We start from the raw sequence: 15528 nt of genomic DNA, 5'->3' as shown, positions 1-15528 counted from the left end.
ACCCTCAAACACCCTCACAGCCTCAATCACCCTCACACCCTCAAATACCCTCACACTCTCAAACACCCTCACACCCTCACCCTCAATCACCCTCACACCCTTAAACACCCTCAAACACCTTCACATACTCAAACACCCTCACACCCTCACCCTCAAACACCCTCACACCCTCAAACACTCTCACCCTTAAACACACTCACACCCTCATTCCTTCAAAATACCTCACACCCTCAAATATTGGCAACACCTCTAAAAACCTCAAACACCCTCACAGCCTCAAACAGAGAGGATCAGAGCTGTTGGCCCAGGATTGCAAGGCTGCCTTTTCCCCGGACATTATTTAAGTGAATCCTTTTTGGTATCAGTTGGAGCATCACTGATACATGGTTGGAAATGAGAAAGTTGGGTGATGGGAAGGGACGTGTTTTTAACTGAAGTGAAATCTCTTTAATAAATATTTGTCTGTACTGTACAGAAGGTGAACTGATAAAAGGACAGAAGTCGCAGTTTTTCGTATTGCAGTCATCAGGGTAGACCACAAGAAACAGGAGAGAAAACCAGAGACTGCTTCAGAAACTCAGCAGGTCTGGCAGTATCTGTGGGGCGAGAGAGAAACAGAGTTAATGTTTAGGGTTCTGTATGACTGTTCTTCAAAACCTAAGACCTTGTGACCCACCGACCAGCTGCCTCTTCCTATCCCGTGCCTTCTTATCCAGTTTGCTTTTTGCTCCTGGCCCTGAACCTTCCTTTCCTGATGTTTCGGTTCCTTCAGGTCTAACGGAGACCATCCAGTGGCGATGTCCCTGTCTTTGTGAATGGTGAGACTCCGGGCACTCAGGCAGAACTGGGAGCTAAAAGCAAAAACACTCACCTTGGGCGGGTTGATCATGGACATCACTTTAACCACGTTACTGTTGTTGACGACATAGCCCTTAAACCAGCGCTCCATTTTCACGTTGAATTTCATGAAGCACACGTAGCTGATGTACGCAGACAACAGGAGGAGACTTTCCCACCACTCGATCAGATTGTCCAGGAAGAAGATGATTAACATGATCAGGTCCAAAATATAGAAGGACACGTCCCGAAACAGGGGCCACCAGGTCAGGTGCAGGATTTCGCGGGAGAAGATCGCACACATTCCGATAACGAAGAGAATGTTAAAGACGGCCGAGCCCACGATGGTGCCGATCCCCACGTTACTGTGGGAGATGAAGACCCCGATCAGGGAGGTGAAGAGCTCAGGAGCAGAGCCTCCCGCTGCCATGAAGGTAGCCCCGGCCACATCGTCCGAGATTTCCAGTTTCTCGATAATTTCCCCTAAAGATGGGACAAAGAATTCATCGCAGACCAGGGCCAGCGCGATGAACATGTAGACCATGCCAGTGGCGTGCAAGACCACCCAGCCGTGCCGGCGCTGCTCCACACTGAACACATCCACCGGGTACTCGCCCTTGGTGTGGCCGAGAGGGGGCTCCTGCTCCCCGGCTTCGGGGCTACTCCCTGGGCCCGGGGGGGTCGCAGTGGGGGCGGGAATGATCTCATCCCCCACCCGAATACACCCCTTTAACCGCGGGCTCCCACTGGCCGCTACCCCCGTGTCTCTGTCTCCCGGCCGGCCGCTGCTGGCGCTGAGCCCGGGGCCGGGAGTGCGGCTGCCGGGTGAGGAGGACCAGGGGATGGGGGCCCAGGGAGAGGGGGCCCCGGGTGTGGGGGCCCAGGGAGAGGGGGCCCCGGGTGTGGGGTCCCGGGGAGAGGGGGTCCCGGGTGTGGGGTCCCCGGGAATAGGGGTGTCCGGAGCGGGACTCGGGGCTGTGCTGCTGCCGCCTGGAGTTTGCAGGAGTCTGCGGCTCTGGGGGGCCAGGCTGCCCGCTGCTCCACCGGGAGCTGTCCGCGGTGCTGAAAACCCCAAGTTGCCGGTGAGCAGCTGGTGCACGGAGCAAATGATCAACCCGGAAACCAGAAACAGAACCCGGTGAGAGCAAAGCCTCCTCCTCCTCCTGCTCAGGTACATCGCTGTCTCTGTAAACGGACAGTCCCTTTAAATAACCATCGCCTGTTGTTAAAGAATTGAAACGTAAAGCTCCTCCATGAAAAGGTCTCTTCGATGATTATTTCTTTCCCATTTGTTGCTTCTTTAGAGGCCACTCTGTTCGCCTTTGCTGAAGACCTTGGAACTGGTTGAGATTTTATGTTGATGGCCAATAGGGCGGCTTGTGAATATTGGGACCTGGGTTACAGAGACATTGCTCAGTGAGCTCCTCTATCTTCTCAGAAGGGAAAATAGAAAGTTATAAAACTTAACAAGCCCACACGGCCAGGGATTATCGGGACATGTACAAACTGCTCTGAACATGAAGTGATCTGTGTTTCTGGAGCGGTGAAAGTGAACGCTAACCCAGTTTGCAGATCCATCCCTTCAATCACTGGCAGCTTTTCCTTGTAAGGAGCTTAGGGAAAGCGAGAGAAGGCGGCCGTGTGAAGTGAGAAGCTTTAATCAGATCTGCCCAGGAGCTCTCTCTGAAATCCCTGGGCTGCGATCCCTCTCCGCCTCTTGCTCATTCTCACAGAACAGGACTCAACTTCTGCTTCACATCCTGAATCGGTTTCTCTGGAAACAGAAACCATTTACTTTGTCTCTGAATAATCCACAAAGTCATATGCCCATGAGCTTGGATTAAAATGTTCCAATTGTCGCTCTCAGTTTATTGGATTAGAGTCAACAAATTCAATAATAAATGATCAAATCGCGAAGTCTCCACACTGGGGGATTGAAAGCTTTCGCGTCCTGTCCCTGGGGTCGGCCTGGAGGGGCCTGGGTCACTCAGTTTCCGCCCGGGGGACGAAACAAATCCCTGACGGGACAAGGACGAAAGTGGCCTGGAGCTAATCCCGGGTCAAGTGTGAAGGACGCTGCCAGCTACTTGACTAAGAGCCTAAAGAGATTAACCCGCCTTTCAGGCAATTTAACACCACCAGGAGTGTGACCTCAGCACTCCGGAGAGTGTCCCACTGTCCCAGAAAATAAACATGCTCCATCCTTGATTGTTATTGGGCATTCAATCCAATTCCGCAGCAATCTGACTGTTACAGGCGTGAAATAAATCGTCTGCTGTATCTTGCAATCATCTGTAAACGATCTGAGGATCAATAATGTCAGTGTCAGACCCGCGGGGGGTGGGAACATCAGCCCGATCAGAGAGGTCTGTACATTACAGCACATTGAATCCCGTTAAAAAGCTTCACTTTTTAATACATCCGCACGATCCGTTATTTCGTTTTGTTTGGAATTATTGGAAATATGTATTTGAACATCTCAATTTAAAATACCTGCAGGTGCTGGAAATCTGAAATAAACACAGAGAATGCTGGGGAAATTCAGCAGGTCTGGCAGCACCAGTGGAGAGAGAAAATAAATTAATGCTTCCAGTCCTAAATAATTCTTCTTCCAAACTATGGAGAGATGGAAACGACAACGCAGCCTTGTCAACTCTACAAAGTTTGGAATTGGGATTGGGAGAGCTGTTTCACAGACTAGTCAAGCAACAGCCTCATAGTAATACTCATGGAATCATACCTTACAGACAATGCCCCAGACACCACCATCACCATCCCTGGATATGTCCTGTCCCACTGGTAAGACAGACCCAGCAGAGGTGGTAGCACAGTGGAATACAGTGGGGCGGGAGATGCTCTGAGAGTCCTCAACATTGACTCTGTGCTCCATAAAGTCTAATGGTTTCAGGTTAAACATGGGCAAGGAAACCTTCCTACTGGTTACCACGTACTGTCCTCCCTCAGCTGATGAATCAATACTCCCCCATGTTGAACAACATTTTGAGGAAACACTGAGGATGAAAAGGACAATGACAATGTACTCAGGGTAGAAGATTTCAATGTCCACCACCAAGAGTGGCTCAGCAGCAGCACTACTGATCAAGCTGGTTGAGTCTTAAAGGGCATAGCTGCTAGTCTGGGTCTGTGTCAGGTGGTGAGGGAACTAACAAGAGGAAAAACTTACTTGACCTCATCCTTACCAATCTGCTGGCTGCAGATGCTTCTGACCATGACAGCATTGGTAAGAGTGACCACTGCACAGTCCTTGTGGAGACAAAATACCACCTTCACATCAAAGATACCTCCACTGTGATGTGAGAGCCTATGCGCTAAATGAAAGAACAAAGAACAAAGAAAATTTACAGCACAGGAACAGGCCCTTCAGCCCTCCAAGCCTGAGCCAATCCAAATCCACTGTCTAAATCTATCGCCCAATCCTAAGCATCTGTATCCCTCTGCTCCCCACATACTTGTGCATCTGTCCAGATGCATCTTAAATGAATCTACCGTGCCTGCCTCTACTACCTCTGCTGGCAACGTGTTCCAGGCACCTACCAATCTCTGTGTAAAGTACTTGCCGCATGTATCCCCCCTTAAATTTTTCACCTCTCATCTTTAAAGCATGACCTCTCATTATTGAATCCTTCACCCTGGGAAAAAGCTTAACTCTATCCACCCTGTCTATACCCTTCATGATTTTGTAAACCTCAAACAGGTCCCCCCTCAATCTCCTTTTTTCTAATGAAAACAAACATAACCTACTCAACCTCTCTTCATAGCTAGCACCTTCTATGCCAGGCAACATCCTTGTAAACCTTCTCTGCACCCTCTCCAAAGCGTCCACATCCTTGTGGTCATGTGGTAAATGGAACAGACTTTGGTCAGATCTAACAGTTCAACACAGGACACCAATAAGAAGCTGTAGACTATAAATTGCAGCTGAACTGTATTCAAACATAATCTGTAACCTCATGACCTGGCGTATTCCCCCCCCCTCCCCCCACCCCCACTGCTATTACCTGGGAATCAACCTTGGTTCAACAAAGACCACAGGTCAGCTTGCAGTAACAGCATATATAAAAATGTCATGTTAACCTGTGAAATTCTAACATAGGAGTACGTCTGTGCCAAACTATGATAGACAGAGCTAAGTGATCTCACAGCCTAAAGATCTGCACGTATCTAGTTCTGAATGGTGGTGGACAATTAAACAACTCACTGGAGGAGAAGTCTCATCAAATATTCCCATCTTCAAGAAGGGGGAGCACAGCACATCAGTATAAAAGACAAGGCTGAATTATTTTCAACCATTTTGGCCATAAGTGTTGAGTAGGTGATCCATTTTCACATACTCCAGAGGGCCCCAGCATCACAGATTCTAGTCTTCAATTGAATTGATTTACTTTACACAATATCAAGAAACAACTGGAGGCACTGGTAATGCAAATGCTGGACCTTGTGAACCCCGAGAACATTCCTGTAATTCTACTGAAGACTTGTATTCCAGAACTAGCTTCCCTAGCCAAGCTGTTCCAGCACAGCAACAACACTGGCATATACCTGATAAATTAGAAAATTGCACAGATATGTCCTGTCCATGAAAAAAGTACAACAAATCCAACCTGGCCAATTATTGCCCTATCAATCTACTCTCAATCATCATTAAAGTGATGGAGGATGTCATCAACAGTGCTAATAAGCACCATTTGCTCAGCAATAACCTGCTCAGTGATGCCCAGTTTGGGTTTGAGGGCCACTCAGCTCCTGACCTCGTTACAGCCTTTGTCTAAACACAAACAAAAGAGCTGAACTCCAGAAGTGACTGCCCTTGACATGAAAGGCCAAGCATGATTTTAAGGACTGCTACCAAACCTTTTCTGGTTGGAATCAGACCTGGTACAAAGAAAAATGGTTGCAGTTATTGCAAGTCAATTATTACCACCACCAACCCTCAACCTGCCCTGGGGTTGCCCCAAGATTTCACAACAAAAATTCTTCAGCATTGGATTCTAGACCCAACCATTTTAGCTGCTTCATTAATGACCTTTCCTCCATTTTAAGGTCTGAAGAGGGAATGCTAACTGATGATTGCACAATGTTCAGTATCACTCACGATTCTTCAGGTAATCACACTGTCAATGTTCATATGCAGCAAGACCGATGTCATGAATCATACCCAAAGATTAGATGCCAAACTATTGATGCTGCAACACAGTATTCCATGCATGCTAAAAGGTGACGCAGCATGCAATAGACAGGGCTAAGTGATCCCATAGCTAACAAATCAGATCTAAATTCTGCAGTACCACACATCCATTTGTGAGCCTGACAATTGGCAAGTAACATTTGCACCACACAAGTGGCAAGCAATGACCATCACCAAGAAGAGAGTCAAGAATCATACCTTGACATTAAATGGTGTTGCCATCACTGAATGCAAAACACTCAACATCCTGTGGGGTTCCTATTGACCAGAAGCTGAGCTAGATTAGCCCTATAAATACTGTGGTTTCAGGAATAGGTCAGGGACTGAAAAATCTTTGTCAAGATTAGAGTGGTGCTGGAAAGGCGCAGCAGGTCAGACAGCATCTGAGGAGCAGGAAAATCGATGTTTCAGGCAAAAGCCCTTCATCAAGAATCATTCCTGTTGAAGGACTTTTGCCCGAAACGTCAATTTTCCTGCTCCTCGGATGCTGCCTGACATGCTGTGCTTTTCCAACACCACTCTAATCTTGACTCTGATCTCCAGCATCTGAAGAACCCAATTCTGTCACTGAAAAATCTTTGGTGAGTTACTCCTTTCTTGACTCTCCTCAAAGTCTATTTACCTACACAAAACAGAAATTAGGAATGTGATGGATACACCCCACTTGCCTGAATAGGAGCAGCTCCAAAATCACTCAAGAAGCTTGACATAGTAATAAATTTGATTGGCACCATATCAGCATCTCCAATATTCACTCCCTTCATTACAGATGCACACTTTTAGTAGAGTGTACAATTTACAAGATTAGATTTCCTACAGCATGGAAACAGGCCATTTGGCCCAACAAGTCCACACCGACCCTCCAGAGAGTAACCCACCCAGACCCATTCCCCTACCTTATATTTACCCCTGACTAATGCACCTAACACTATGGGCAATTTAGCATGACCAATTCACCTAACCTGTACATCTTTGGATTGTGGAAGGAATCCAGACCACTCAGAGGAAACCCACGCAGACACAGGGAGAATACGCAAACTCCACACAGACAGTTGCCTGAGGTGGGAAACAAACCTGGGTCCCCGGCACTGTGAAGCAGCAGTGCTAACCACTGAGTCACACTGCCGCCCAATGCATTAACTCACCAAGACTCCTTAGACAGCTCCTTCCAAACCCATGATCTCTACCACTTGGAAGATCAAGGGTAGAGTTCCATGGGAACACCACCATCTGCAATTTCCTCTCCAAGCCGCATATCAGCCTCAGTTATAAATATATCTGCACTTCATTGTGACTGAGTCAAAATGCTGCAATTCCCTTCCTATTGTGGGAGGACCTATACTCCAAGGATTACAGTGATTCAGGAAGGCAACTCACTGTCATCTTCTCCAAAGCAACTAGAAATGGGAAATAAATTGTGGTCTCATCAGTAATGCTCACATCCAGGGAATGAACAAAGAGAGTATCTTTAAAAAGTCCATCTTATTGGGGGAAAAAAGACTTGCCTTAAACCTGGAGTGCTTATGTGATGGGAGAATATAACCACTGTGTGACGAATTTACAAAAGTTTCTATTGCAGACGAAGATATAAGAAATGAAAGAGGAATGCTGATTTGAACATGTACAGACATTAAATGTGAAAAATAAGACTTACATATAGTTATGCACAATGTACTTTCATGGATAAGTTATATATTTTGAATTAAACAGATTTGTGTGATACTCGGTCAGGTGTATTAGACATAGATGGATGTGCTCCTCCCAGCACTCTGGGGTTGGCTTAACTTGAGGTGGGCGCATGCTGTTGTGGCTTGGGTCCTTATGTCTGCGGAACGAATATTGAGGGGAATGTGGGCGGATCGGAGTGGGAAGTGGCGGACTCGGAGTGCGGGGACACAGGGCGGAGCAGGAGGTGGCGGACTGGGAGGACCCTGAAACCGGCGGCTCCTTGGGCACTAGGCCGCACAGCCTCGGGCTTGGGTATGTGCTGCAGCGGGACAAGGGAGTTTGTTTTCCGTTTGCAGCTTCCTTCCAGTAAAGGAGAATGGACGATATTTTAATACAATAAATAATAAACCTGTCAGTTAATCTTCGCTCTGTATTTCGTCAGAGACTCTGGTGTAGAGAGTCCCAGGAGGGAGGGGATCAGGAGATTGTCCAGAATGTGGAGACATATCCAACATTTATCACTGAGATTGGACCAGGAGCTTCTCCCATTGCTGAGCATCCTCAGAATGAAGAGCCTCCCCAAAACTGACCAACACTCGCGGTTTTAATTTTCACCTCGTTTGGCTTTAATCCAAACTAATCAGATAAGAAAACAAATTACAGGGCCAAGGGGAAAGAGAAGGAGATTGGGATTGTACTGAATTTACAACTAGCACAAGCGCTATGGGCTGAAAAGCCTCTCTCTGTAACATTCCACATTTAGTAGATTACAGCTAGTAAATTGTTGAACGTAGACTTGTTGGACGGTGGTTTTTAATGTAAGAATTTGGGAATGTTGTCTTGAAGTGGAGAAAGATTCATAAGGGCATTTTATTAAATGACTTGGATAAAGGAGCAAGTTGGATGAACTGTATGCCTCCTTCCTAAATGTTTGTACTTGTGTAAATCTATGAGCACAATTTATTTGTGCCTTGTCTGTGGCAAGTTACCCAGTTAGTGTCTCTCAGCTGCTCTGGTCAATTGCCGGATTAGATTATTTTGGGATTTGGTTCAAATGAATGACAAAGAATTTTATAAGAACATTTTTAAAATTTGATTACAGCATATCTGCTCATTCTTTGAGTGATTGTGTCACCAGCCATGCCGACTGTGGTGTTACTGGATGTTTCTCTCTCCATGACAAGGCCTGTCTCTCTGGAGGGCACAGAGGAATACCAGCGTAAGCACTTGGCAGCCCATGGGCTAAGCATGCTATTTGAACACATGGCAACCAATTACAAACTGGAGTTCACCTGTCTTGTAGCTTTCTCTTCACTCTGGGAGCTCATGGTTCCTTTCACCAGAGACTACAATACTCTACAGGTAGGGGCTCCTCATTCTCATTGAACCTATTTGAATTGAATTGAATTTATTGTCACGTGTACTGAGGCACAGTGAAAAGCTTTGTCTTGTCAGTATTAAAACAATAGTAGGATAGAAACTGTAACAAAACCAGCTGGTGCATGTGTTCAGGCTTCTGTACCTTCTACCTGATGGTAGAGGTTGTAGTAAAACATTGCCAGGGTGGGATGGATCTTTGAGAATGCTGGTGGCCTTTCCTTACCAGTGGGCCAGGTAGATGGATTCTAGAGATGGGAGGTTGGCCTTTGTGATTGTCTGAGCTGAGTTCACCACTCTCTGTACCCATCTCCAATCTTGAATGGTACAGTTGCCATACCAGGTAGTGATACATCCAGACAGAATGCTCTCGATGGCGCACCTATAAAAGTTGGCAAGAGTATTCGCCATCATTCCAAATTTCCTCAGGAACAAGAAGAGATGTTGTTGGGCCACGTGAAGGGTCCAAGAAAGCTTGTTGCGGATGACCACTCCCAGGAGCTTGACACACTCCACTCATTCCACCTTTGTGCTGTTAATGTGTAGGGGGGGCATGAGTAACATTCCGCCAAAAGTCAATAATGAGTTCCATGGGTTTTGCCGACATTGAGAGCTAGTGCACCATTTTTCCAGGTCTTCCACCTCCCGTCTGTAGTCTGTTTTGTCGCCATATGAGATTCGACCAACTATGGTAGTGTTATCAGCGAACTTGTAATAGCATTAGTCTGCTATTTGGAGATGCAGTTATCGGTATACAGTGAGTACAGTAGGGGGCTGAGTACGCACCCCGGGGGGCTCCAGCGTCGAGTGTTAGTGAGGATGAAATATTGTCCCAATCTTCACTGAGTTTCCTGACCCACAGGCCACAGAGGATCCAGTTGCAGAGAGTGGGGTTTAGTCTGAGATCACTAAGTTTAGTAATCAGTCTCAAGGGGATAATAGTGTTGAAGGCTGAACTGTAGTCAATGAGTAGGATTCTTACGTAGCTGTTCTTGGTGTCTAAATGTTCCTGGGAGGACTGAAAGGCAAGTGACATGGCATCTGACGTGGATTGGTTGGTCCGATAGGCATATTGGAGTGGGTCAAGATTGTGAGGAGCAGTTGATTAATGCCATGATCAGCCTTTCAAAGCACTTCATGACCTCTGATGTTAGGGCCACTGGGCGGTCGTCATTGAGACATGCTGCATGAACCTTCTTAGGCACAGGGATGACGTTGGCCCTCTTGAAACATTTTTATAGAGTTTGAAAAGATCAGAAAATGCAGCCATAATAAATGTATTTAATTAAAATACAATTAGTTGAACTTTAGTTCATGGGAGAATTGCCACATGACTGGATGAATGATTTGTAATATCAGGAAATGGAGGATCCAGCAAGTGGTTTGAGGAATCACAGTGAGTAAAGGTAAAGTGTCCAGACCACACTGTTCATGCCAGGTTAGGTATCTCAGGAGAAGTCTGGGTGATTCCTGCTTCCAGTGGATTCCAGTGTCTAAAGCAGATGTGACTAACATTCACATAGACAAGATTGTAACCAGTCCCCACAATGGAATAACTTACTGATGGTTACATGTGGAATTGTCAGTTGTCTGAGGCACTAGCAGGAATTACAATAATTGGTGCTTTCCAGAGAGGAAACTGGAAGTTGACAGTGTATTTATAGTAACGGTGGGATTATTGTGCGGCACGGTGGCACAGTGGTTAGCACTGCTGCTTCACAGCGCCAGAGACCCGGGTTCAATTCCCGCCTCAGGCGACTCTCTGTGTGGAGTTTGCACATTCTCCCCGTGTCTGCGTGGGTTTCCTCCGGGTGCTCCGGTTTCCTCCCACAATCCAAAAATGTGCAGGGGTTAGGTGAATTGGCCATGCTAAATTTCCCGTACCCTTAGGTGAAGGGGTAAATGTAGGAGAATGGGTCTGGGTGGGTTACGCTTCGGCGGGTCGGTGTGGACTTGTTGGGCCGAAGGGCCTGTTTCCACACTGTAAGTAATCTAATCTTATAGAGACAGTCAAACAGCATAGAAACAGGTCCTTCAGCCCACTTTGTCTCTGCTGACCAACAAAAACTAAACTGCAATAATCCCATTTACCTGCACTTGGTCCATAGCCTACTATGTCCTTGCATTTTAATTGCTCATCCAGCTGCTGCTTGAAGGTTGTGAGAGTACCTGCCTCCACCACCCTCTCAGGCAGCACAGTCATATTTCTACCACCTTCTGGATGAGAGAGAATTCCTCAGATCTCTTCTAAACCATTTACTTCTCACCTTAACTCGGGCCTTCTGGTCTTAGGCACATCTGCCATAGAAAAAGTATTCTCCTAGTCTATCCTGTCTATGCCTCACATAATCTTGTACACCTCAATGAGACCTTCCGCGAAACACCACCCCCACTCCTTCAGGTAGCTGTGGAGCAGGACACACTGCTGCACAGCCACCTGATGAAGGAGCAGTGCTCCAAAAGCTAGTGCTTCCAAATAAACCTGTTAGATGAAATCTGGTGTTGTGTGATTTTTAACTTTGTCCACCCCAGTCCAACACTGGCATCTACTCCACATCGTAAAGGTGTAACAAGACTTCCTTACTCCTATATTCTGTGCTCTGGCTAATGAAGGCAAGCATTACGTATGCCTTCTTTACTTCCCTATCTATCTGTGCTGACATCTTAAGGGATTTATGGACATATTCACCATTTCTTTGTTCCTCTAAACTCCCTAGGGACCTGCCTTTTATTGTGTATATCCTTCCCAAAATACATCACCCCAAAATACATCACCCCAAAATACATCACCCCAAACTGATTAGGATTAAATTCCATCTGTTATTGCTCCGCCCAATTTACCAGTTGTTCAATTTCAGCCTGACGCTTCATGTGAATAATCCCACCAATTTTCATCTCTCTGCAAATTTAGTAATGTACCTTCTACATTCAATCCCAGTCACAATGTATATCAGAAACTGCAAGGGTCCCAACACCAATCCCTTCAGGATACAGCTGGCCACAGGCTTCCAATCACACAAACAACCCTCCACTTTACCAGTTATTTTCTGATCTTTTCAGATCCCCTGTGACCTCATGCCTCCTTGCCCCTGTGATTTTTGCCAGCATACACCCCTCTGGCATTTCTGCAGTTCTCCAAATGTGGCCTCTTGTGTATTCCTGGTTTTAATGACTCCACTATTGGCTATTGTTCTTTAGATACTGAGGGATTAAACACTGGAAGTACATCCTTAAACATCTCCATCTCTGTCTCAATTTTAGGAAGGATGTGAAGTGTTTAGTGAGGTTCAGAGAGGAGGGGGTTCCAGGAATGATGAAACTTCAGTAACTTGGAGAACTGGGTGGAGAGACCAGATTTAATAAAGATGTTCAAAATTGAGAGTCTGTACAGGATTAGGGAAGCAGGTGCATGTGAACAGTACGAATTCCTCTCCAAATCACTCACCATCCTGATATGGAAATATGCCACCATTCTTTCAGTGTCACTGGGTCAAAATCCTAGAACAGTGAGCCTATCAGCACTGGTTATACCTACAGTCTAAAGACTGCAGCAGTTCGGGAAGGCAGGTTCCACCATAACACCGACGAAAGGAAGAGATCGATAAATGTCCAGTCTATCCAGCGATAGCCACATCTGGTGAAGGAACAAACAAAAGAAAAAGGGATTCAAAGTTTGTGAGAAGATTTGTAGCTCGGCTGCTTGTTGTTGTGGTTCTGTTCGTCGAGCTGGGAATTTGTGTTGCAGATGTTTCGTCCCCTGTCTAGGTGACATCCTCAGTGCTTGGGAGCCTCCTGTGAAACGCTTCTGTGATCTTTCCTCCGGCATTTGTAGTGAGTTGTACCTGTCGCTTCCGGTTGTCAGTCCCAGGAGCCCCTTTCATTTGGCGAAGGTTCAAGAACCAGAGGGCACCAATTTAAGGCAAAGAACTAAAGATCAACGCAAAAAAGAAGACATTCCAGCAAGAAGAGTTTAGAATCTGGAATGCAGTGCTGGGAAGTGTGGTGAAGGGAGGGTTAATCAAGCCTTTCCAAACAGAATTGGGGAAACAGCTGAAGAGAAAATCTACAGAGTAACTGGGAGAATTGAACTCTGAGCTGCTGTTGCAGATTCTGATTGACTCTCAAGCTGAATGGCATCTTTCTGTGTTAACCAATCTATCATTCTTCCTTGAAATACTTTGTAAAACCTTCTCCTTTGACCAAGCCATTTCTTATCTACACAAATATTTACTCATGTGCTTCATGTCAAATCTTTATAATGTTCCTATAAAATACCTTGAAACACAGTGTAAAAGGCACTATATCAGTATAAGTGGTTGCTATTATTTGAGGTTTAAAAGCTTAGGTGTTGCTGGCAGTTTGCTTCACTGATCATGTCTAATCTTTTACAGGAGGCACTGAGTTCTGCAGATGACTATGACAAGACTTGCCTGGAGTCTGCACTCAATGGCATTAGTAACATTGTGCAGGATGAGTGGGGTGTCTGCATCCCCTGTCAGGTAACTGGACTTAAGTAGACATATATCTGCTGACTCCGATTAACATGTGACTAGCTATATCTTTGCTCTATATCTCTGGAGTGTTTATTTGTCTTTTGCTGTTCAGTTTGGGAGCAATTCTTGAAAGGTGAGGGGTGTTAGTGGCTGTTAGGAAAGTCTCTACCTGGAACATTTACATTTGTTCATCAGATTTTAATCTGCAATTGACTGTAATCTGCTTCTGTACAGTATGACTATCATTTATTTAAAAAAACTGCACTGATTGTGGTGTTAGTCTTTCCATGCAAACTGCAATCTTTCTGTGACTGACTGGCTCTCTCTTTAAGCTGTGCTTCAATTGCTATTATTTTCACTTTGAGCCAGACATTGTGAGTTTAAACCTCTGTCTGCAGACTTCAGGACAAGACCTAAGCTGACACACTCAGTGTAGATTTGGGTGGCAGTCCTTCGGATGAGATGTTAAAATGAGCCACGTGCTCGTGGAGATGTTAAAGTTCCCAGGGCACAATTTGAAAGAAGAAGTGGGAATCACTTCTATTTCCAGGCCAATGCTTACCTGCTGTGGTTCTGTTCGCCGAGCTGGAAGTTTTTGTTGCAAACGTTTCGTCCCCTGTCTAGGTGACATCCTCAGTGCTTGGGAGCCTCCTGTGAAGCGCTTCTGTGGTGTTTCCTCCGGCATTTATAGTGGCCTGTCCCTGCCGCTTCCCAGCATGAGCAAAACTAATGTAGTGTACAAAATCCCATGCAAGGACTGCACAAAACACTATATCGAACAAACAGGAAGACAGTTAACGATCCGCATCCACGAACATCAACTAGCCACGAAACGACACAACCAGCTATCCCTAGTAGCCACACACGCAGACGACAAGCAACATGAATTTGACTGGGACAACACTACCATTATAGGGCAAGTGAAACAAAGAACAGCCAGGGAATTCCTAGAAGCATGGCACTCATCCACAAACTCCATTAACAAACACATCGACCTGGTCCCAATATACCGGCCACTACAGCGGACAGCTGAAACTGACAACCGGAAGCGGCAGGGACAGGCCACTATAAATGTCGGAGGAAACACCACAGAAGCGCTTCACAGGAGGCTCCCAAGCACTGAGGATGTCACCTAGACAGGGGACGAAACGTTTGCAACAAAAACTTCCAGCTCGGCGAACAGAACCACAGCAACGAGCACCCGAGCTACAAATCTTCTCACAAACTTTGAACAATGCTTACCTCCCCACATCACCGAGACACACAATCTAGTCAATATCACAAAGCTGATTGCGAGCTGGTTGTGTGCAGATTGGCAGCTGTATTCCTACATTACAATAGCAGCTATACTTTAAAAATATTCTATTGTCTGGAAAGTGCTTTAGAAAATGTTGGGTTGTGGTATAGAAACGCAAATCCCTTCCTTTCATGCTGGCACAGAAATGCAGCATAAATTCCATAGGTCTCAGCTCTGTGCGCAGCAGAAATCAGGGATTTTTTGGTCTCTGGTTTCTTGCGCTTTAAACTTGTGTGCCTATGAAATAGGTTTCAGTCCCTGCTGTAAAAATATGGAATAATGAATGAATGTAGTATTAAGTTATTTTCTTTGTAAATAAATAAACCTGAACTTGTTTGGAATTGCTGACAGCAGCACCTTGAACACTGACATTTATTTTGATTGGAAGTATTTCTTTTTTTTAGGTGATCCTTGTAACGGATGGGAGTCTGGGAATAGGCCGAGGATCTCTTCGCCATTCCCTCTCTCTCCTCAGTCAGCGCTCTGAGGACAGCAAATTCCCACTACCTTTCCCTTTTCCTTCAAAGTTGTACATTATGTGCATCGCTAACTTGGAAGAGGTACCTGATGTCTCTGAGGAAATTAGACCTTTATGTTCAGTAACACAGTCCCCGGCTACAGGCTGCATCCATCATTTTGGTGTTGGTCAT

General features: G+C 45.8%; 2 protein-coding genes across 6 annotated transcripts in view; one reads left to right on the top strand and one right to left on the bottom strand.

Moving 5' to 3' along the window:
• slc24a1 (solute carrier family 24 member 1) overlaps positions 1-3341 on the bottom strand; it is a 44614-nt gene extending 41273 nt beyond the window's left edge. The window contains exon 1 of one of the 4 annotated variants that reach the window (XM_043674602.1): positions 872-3341. In XM_043674602.1, coding sequence (XP_043530537.1) covers positions 872-2014 — 1143 coding nt within the window. In that variant the 5' untranslated portion in view covers positions 2015-3341. The remainder of the gene's footprint in view (positions 1-871) is intronic. The other 3 variants (XM_043674603.1, XM_043674600.1, XM_043674601.1) reach the window with 3 other exon arrangements.
• A 2597-nt stretch (positions 3342-5938) lies between these two features.
• ints14 (integrator complex subunit 14) overlaps positions 5939-15528 on the top strand; it is a 29683-nt gene continuing 20093 nt past the window's right edge. The window contains exons 1-4 of one of the 2 annotated variants that reach the window (XM_043674599.1): positions 5939-5960; positions 8814-9073; positions 13480-13587; positions 15283-15438. In XM_043674599.1, the coding sequence (XP_043530534.1) occupies positions 8852-9073; positions 13480-13587; positions 15283-15438 (486 nt within the window). In that variant the 5' untranslated portion in view covers positions 5939-5960; positions 8814-8851. Of the gene's footprint in view, positions 5961-7906; positions 8024-8813; positions 9074-13479; positions 13588-15282; positions 15439-15528 lie in introns of those variants that run through there. The other variant, XM_043674598.1, reaches the window with a different exon arrangement.

Source organism: Chiloscyllium plagiosum, chromosome 32 (genome assembly GCF_004010195.1).
Source record: "Chiloscyllium plagiosum isolate BGI_BamShark_2017 chromosome 32, ASM401019v2, whole genome shotgun sequence".
Lineage (NCBI taxonomy): Eukaryota > Metazoa > Chordata > Chondrichthyes > Orectolobiformes > Hemiscylliidae > Chiloscyllium > Chiloscyllium plagiosum.
Note: the sequence above shows the minus strand (reverse complement) of the source record. Positions and strands in the feature narration are given on the sequence as shown.